General features: G+C 39.4%; 1 protein-coding gene across 1 annotated transcript in view; it reads left to right on the forward strand.

Annotated features, from left to right (window-relative positions):
• Positions 1-5,334: 5,334 nt before the first annotated feature.
• LOC118477149 (fibropellin-1-like) overlaps positions 5,335-5,918 on the forward strand; it is a 3,383-nt gene continuing 2,799 nt past the window's right edge. The window contains exon 1 of the mRNA XM_035968928.1: positions 5,335-5,351. Coding sequence (XP_035824821.1) covers positions 5,335-5,351 — 17 coding nt within the window. The remainder of the gene's footprint in view (positions 5,352-5,918) is intronic.

The raw sequence follows: 5,918 nt of genomic DNA on the forward strand, positions 1-5,918 counted from the left end.
TTAGGTGTGTCCCGCGCGCTCATATGACCTATGCAGTTGCGAGCGCCGTAAAACACTTTACAAAAACAAACAAACAAAACAATAAATGATTTTAGCATACCTCGTTGCACCATGACTAAGAAGGGTGTGCCCATCGTTTCCAAATAGGTAGCATGTCGTTGAAATTACGAATTTTGAATATTTCTTTCTTACGGTTTTCCTTTTGTTTTTGTAAATGCGTTATGGTTTATCGCTTAGGCGCTTCGTTGTCGCATCCAGGAGACGCGAGTCAGATTCTCGAATGGGGAGAATGTTATCGAGTACCTCAGTCTTTCTGCTGATGTGCTGTATCACTCTCGGCTTGAGTTAGTCCTGACAGGCGGGATCGAAACCCGCCTACTAATGATCAAATCTGCATCTATAGGGGCCTGAAAGCACCTGCATTTAAGATATGTCTAAAAAGACAATCCGAAGTAAAAAAAAACACAAAAAACCCCACATTCCTAGGGTCTAGACATCATTCTCACCTCCGACACAGGTGAGAGAGTCCGGGGAGTAGGCGTGGCGCATGCCACACTGACAGGTCCCGTCTATACAGTCGCTGTTCTCCAGAAGACAGTCGCCACTACGTGTGCACGGGACTCCAAACGCTGAGCGGGCTGAAGAGATAATTTGTATGACATTTTGATAATGTTAACGCAAACTTAACTTTTTAAATGTTTGGTTTAGGACATGTAAAAGTTTCACGGCATTTGCAACATAGATGGGCCATATAAGTTTCAAAGATTAGAGGTGTTCGTAGTTTATTTTTCAGAATTGGGGAAAAGAGAAAAGGAAAATGTCAGAGCATGCTACGATATCTGGTGAATAAGATGGGAGTGGGATAATATTTTTAGCCACACTGCTTTGCCGTTTGAGTTGCCTTCAAAACCGTGTACACTGGAGAATTGTCCACTGATGGGGGTGTTATCTTTTGGTATTCAAGACCACGTTCGCTTAAAATTTATTCACTACACTCTTCAGTTCACATTGGTCTTTGGATTTCCCCGAACCCCAGCATGCAGTATTCTAGGAAGACAGAAATCACATTCTCTAAGTGTCATTGTAATACGACCATTCCTTCCTATAGTGCGATACAAAATTTCGTTGCACAACTTATAGTCGAAGCAGACTCTGTGCTGTTGGAGCTAGAGATGTGAGAAGAGTAAGCCCGATTCCCTGCAAGAACTTCTCTGTTGACCTCCACTCCTTGGCACTCATAATATGCCCTTGTGCAGTTGCGAGGGTCGCAAAACCTCTACTATAAAAAAAAAATAATTAAAAAATAAATAATAAGTAATAATAATTTTAACAAATAAAAAGACTTTCCAGCTATTGCATAATGACTTGAAAACACTTGCTAGCTGTATACTAAAAAGTTCCTTAATAATAACTTTAAAAACATCTAAGTGGGTGGTTTCTACAGATTTTAAAAGGTTTACAGCGAGGGCAATATCGCTTTTAAAAGCAAGTAGGTCATTTTTTCCCCCTAATCGTTATACTATCTTTTTTCCACACGTGTTTTGAGAACCATTGGTACAAAAATGTGTTTACTATAAAATTAATTTCTAGTTACTTTGCAAGTTTTGCCTCTAAAAATTGTCATTGGTGAGCTGTGACGTAATCCATATTATAACATAGTATGAGTGTGAGAAGCGGGAATAATTAAATGCTGTGAACAGCTCCATTTTCTGCGTGACGGAGATTTCTTGTATTTTATATAAATTTACGAAGACAAGGTTTTTAATCTAGCCTCTAGCCTCAATTGTTATGGGAAATGATTAAGTTAAAACAAATTCATAAAAACTGCTGTGCAAAGTATGGATGACATAGATATACCCGTTAAAGATATATTTGAGGATTAGCTGTTCCTCGAATTTTGACCGCACTATAACTATAGTTAGGGGTCAGTATAAGTCTGTACACTAACTATGATTATAGCGCAGTCAAATCCCCCCCCCCCCCCCCAAATCCCGTGCGTGTGCATAGCACCATCTAACACCTGAAGTTCTCCCTCTTTTCACAGTCACTCCGTCTCTCCCTCCCTCGTGTGTATCAAATGTGCGTATATATTTATATATATAATATATTTATATATATAATATTTATATATATATATATATATATATATATATAATATATATATATATATATATATATATGTGTGTGTGTGTGTGTGTGTGTGTGTGTGTATGTGTTTGTGTTTGTGTTTACACGAGTGTATGTGTGTGTGTGTGTGTGTGTGTGTGTGTGTGTGTGTGTGTGTGTGTGTGTGTGTGTGTGTGTTTGTGTATCTGTTTGAGTGCATGTGTGTGTATGACTGTATTTGAGTGGGTACATGTGCGTGCACCGTGCGTGTATGTGCGTGTGTGTGTATGTGTGTGTGCGTATGTGTGTGATATGCGTGCGTGTGTGTGTGTATGTGTGTGTTTGTGTGTGTGTGCGCGCGCGCGTGTGTGTCTCCTATTTTACCTCTGCAAGTAGCGTGAAATGTTTTGAAATTCGAGCTTGCTGTCAAACGATTTGAAGTAGATATCCTCGCTGCGTGCATACGACAGTGTCCAGTCGAGGGATTAACCATAACAGTCACACACGAAGTGGTCTTTAGACATTTGGAAATACAGCGAAACAGGAGTCCTCTTTGGCCTAAGGTCGATTCTCTGATCAACCACTGGTCCGTGATTCTGTCTTGGAGAGACGTGTCCTTGCTGAGGTAGCAAGAACCAACCTGCATTTGGGCTTGACACAAGGTTTCCAGACAGAATAACAGTTGTGCTACAACTCTCACAAACGTTTTCAATAATAGTGACGTCATATTGGCCTCAGAAATAATGCGTAGACTACCAGGTCTGAGGTTGTTGTTTTTTATGAGGTCTTGGAGGAGTTCCTGTTGAGAAGATAGGCCATTTGGTGGTTGGAGGGCGCCACTGGTACGTCCGACTTCTCAACTTTGCTCCTGCTGTTTCTGTCTCTGCCTGACTGTTTCTCAGCACTAAATGACCATTATTGTGTAGATGTTCTTGCCTTTACTCTAAACTCAATGAAAAATAAAAAACCCACGCACACTCAAAAATCCCAGATGGGTCATAGTCCTGGGATTTAGCAACTTTATTGGCTAAATGGCAACGAGAAAGTCCAGAAAGGCGGTAGATTTTGTATACCAGTCTCAACTGAAATCCGTTGATTAAGATAAAAAATGTTATGGCAAAACTTCTTCCATATAGTTCATTACTTTTTCACAAAACAAATCCTTTCACACCAATCGTTGTGAGTCAATTGATTTTGCCGTTGTTATCTTCTTCTCTACGGTGTCTATTTTGTTATATCTGTCCCTCCTGCTTTCCCTCTTCGTGGGTGGTTGGCGGGTGCTCTGGTGTGGTTTGCTTCTTCTTTCCTATCAAACATCTATCGTCCTTGTCTCCTCTACTTCTTTTTTATGTTTGTTACTCTCTTGTAACAGCTCTAATCTTCTGGCGCTCACATGACTTTATGCAGTTGAGAGCGCCGTAAAACCTCTACTAAAACCTTTTTTTTAAAACAAAAACTTTTCCTCTTCTCCTCCGACTGTCTTAGGATCGATAAATATATTATGATATTGTATACTTCTTTTCAGATCAAATTTTAACTCTCAGCATTCCAGAAAATCTGTTGATACAAATCCTCATAGACACAATATGAAATACGAGTAACAATAATATTTCTTACAGGCTTTGATCGGTAGGACCCATAGTAAATCCTTAGAAAGCATATTATTATGAAATGTGTTTGACAATAATAATACCTTTATAATCGCGTGCTTTCATCGGTATAACAAATCCTTAATAAATGCGATGTAACGCATGTTTGACATTACTATATTATCACGAATTTCAATCACTTTAACGAATCTTTAGAGATCAAAACTTGAAAATAATGTTTGACAATAGTATTTTATTACAAGCTTTGATCAGTAGAGTAAATCCTAAGAGAGCGCAATATGCAATATGTCTTACAGTATATATACTGTGTGTGTGCGTGAGTGTGTGTGTGTGTGTGTGTGTGTGTGTGTGTGTGTGTGTGTGTGTGTGTGTGTGTGTGTGTGTGTGTTCGCTTATTCTGATCGATATAAATAAATCTCTACAGAGCACAATGTGACAGCGAAAATGACATAGTATATTTGACAATACTATCAGTATTTATGACGGCTCCGATCGATATAAATATAAAACAAATCCTTGGAGAACACGATACGAAAAGTATTTGACAATAATGTTTCGAGTTGTATGCTCGTCCAGTCTTGTGAAGAAAACTGAACTAGATCTAAAACATCACGGTTTATCCTTTTGCAGACTCGCCAATGTCCATCAGCAAATTTTTCCTTAGCTAGGGCTGCTGATATGGTAAAATAGAACCGAGGTATGTTCATTGTACGAGGTAAATGACAATCAGAACGTTTTGCAACAGCATATAATAACGGGAAAGTGTTGTAAAACCCAGTGCACACTGCAGACCGGATTTATCGATTTGAGTCGGGGCTTGGTCAGATTTTCCTTTATGGATTGCTAAAAACGACTGATCCGATTCGCGACCATGAAAGATAAACATGTCTGGTTTGAAAGTACAGTCGAATCTCGGTCGGACGTTTTGTCCTTGGGAAAGGCTCTTTACACGACTTCCCCATTTGGCTCGGTCCTTTCTGAGATGGACATTAACCTCGGAGGTTCTGCCTCTTAAATAGCCCAATACTAATAGATCTAGTGTTGATAGGGGCGTCAAACCTATACCATTTCATAATTTCACAGTTGAATCTAGATCTAATTGAAATCGGCTGTATCTTGCCAAAGTAGTAGCGTTTGCCCCATGATTACGTTTCTTTTCCTATTGAATTTTAATGAGAGTAATGTATAATTCAATTTTATGTATACCTGCTTAAGTTTTTACGGTCCTGTACAGCCAAGAAAAATTTAGCTCTCGGACAATTAAGTTTAATTATCCTATCTTATCGAGTTTCATCATTGAAGAAAAATGATATGGCAAGGTCTGACTCAAATCGATGCATCCGATTTCCCGTGTGCACTGGGTATAACGCCAACAGACAGAACTCACTCCGAAATTAACCTCCGGCTAGTCAGAATTAAGCACCTCTGAGACTAAGTGTTGTGTAGGCCTACATCAGGCCCTGTGCTTAAAGGTAACTTAAAAGGCTTGTTCAGAAACAACAGGCAGGAATCGATGTGAGCTTATTGCAAGTTATAAAATCAATGCAATGAACTTTAACATAGAATTTCTACAACAGCACCACCCCCAACTTCCAACCAAACCACCACCACCACCACAATGCATACACTAGCGAGGTACGAGGAATGCATTTGTTAAAACTTTTGATGTGGAGGAAACATGATTTTATATATTCATATAAAATGAATCTTTCCTTGAGGAGATTGGAATTTGTGACCTGGTGAACATAGAGACAACATTTGGGGTGGGGAAAGGGGAGACCAAGGTGGGGGAGGGGGGAGGGGGGGAGCGCTGGGGGAGGAAGGGTGGACATTGTAGTAGAAATAGTAAAGGAAAGGATTTACAAGCAGGTAACCAACCACCAGCTGAATTACGTTGGCATAATATTTTATTTCATTGGCGATCCCTGGAGAAATCTATTGTCTAAATAAAGCAGTTGTCTCCTAGAACGGCTTCTATTGATGGTTAAAGACGTGATAATTAGAAAGATTAACTCTTCCGTAACATAGAGAGGACATGTGCCATCACCAGCAGGCCAAAGGCAATGCTGCGGCACATTTGAAACCATCGTGCAATATTCCGAAACGTGAATTCGATTATTTCGATTTAAGAAAATAATAAAATCTAAGACAAAGAAAATAAACCTGGAAAAGATTGTATGAATTATAACGAAGTTACATTTG

This window comes from Aplysia californica, unplaced genomic scaffold (genome assembly GCF_000002075.1).
Source record: "Aplysia californica isolate F4 #8 unplaced genomic scaffold, AplCal3.0 scaffold00097, whole genome shotgun sequence".
NCBI classification, from domain to species: Eukaryota; Metazoa; Mollusca; class Gastropoda; order Aplysiida; family Aplysiidae; genus Aplysia; species Aplysia californica.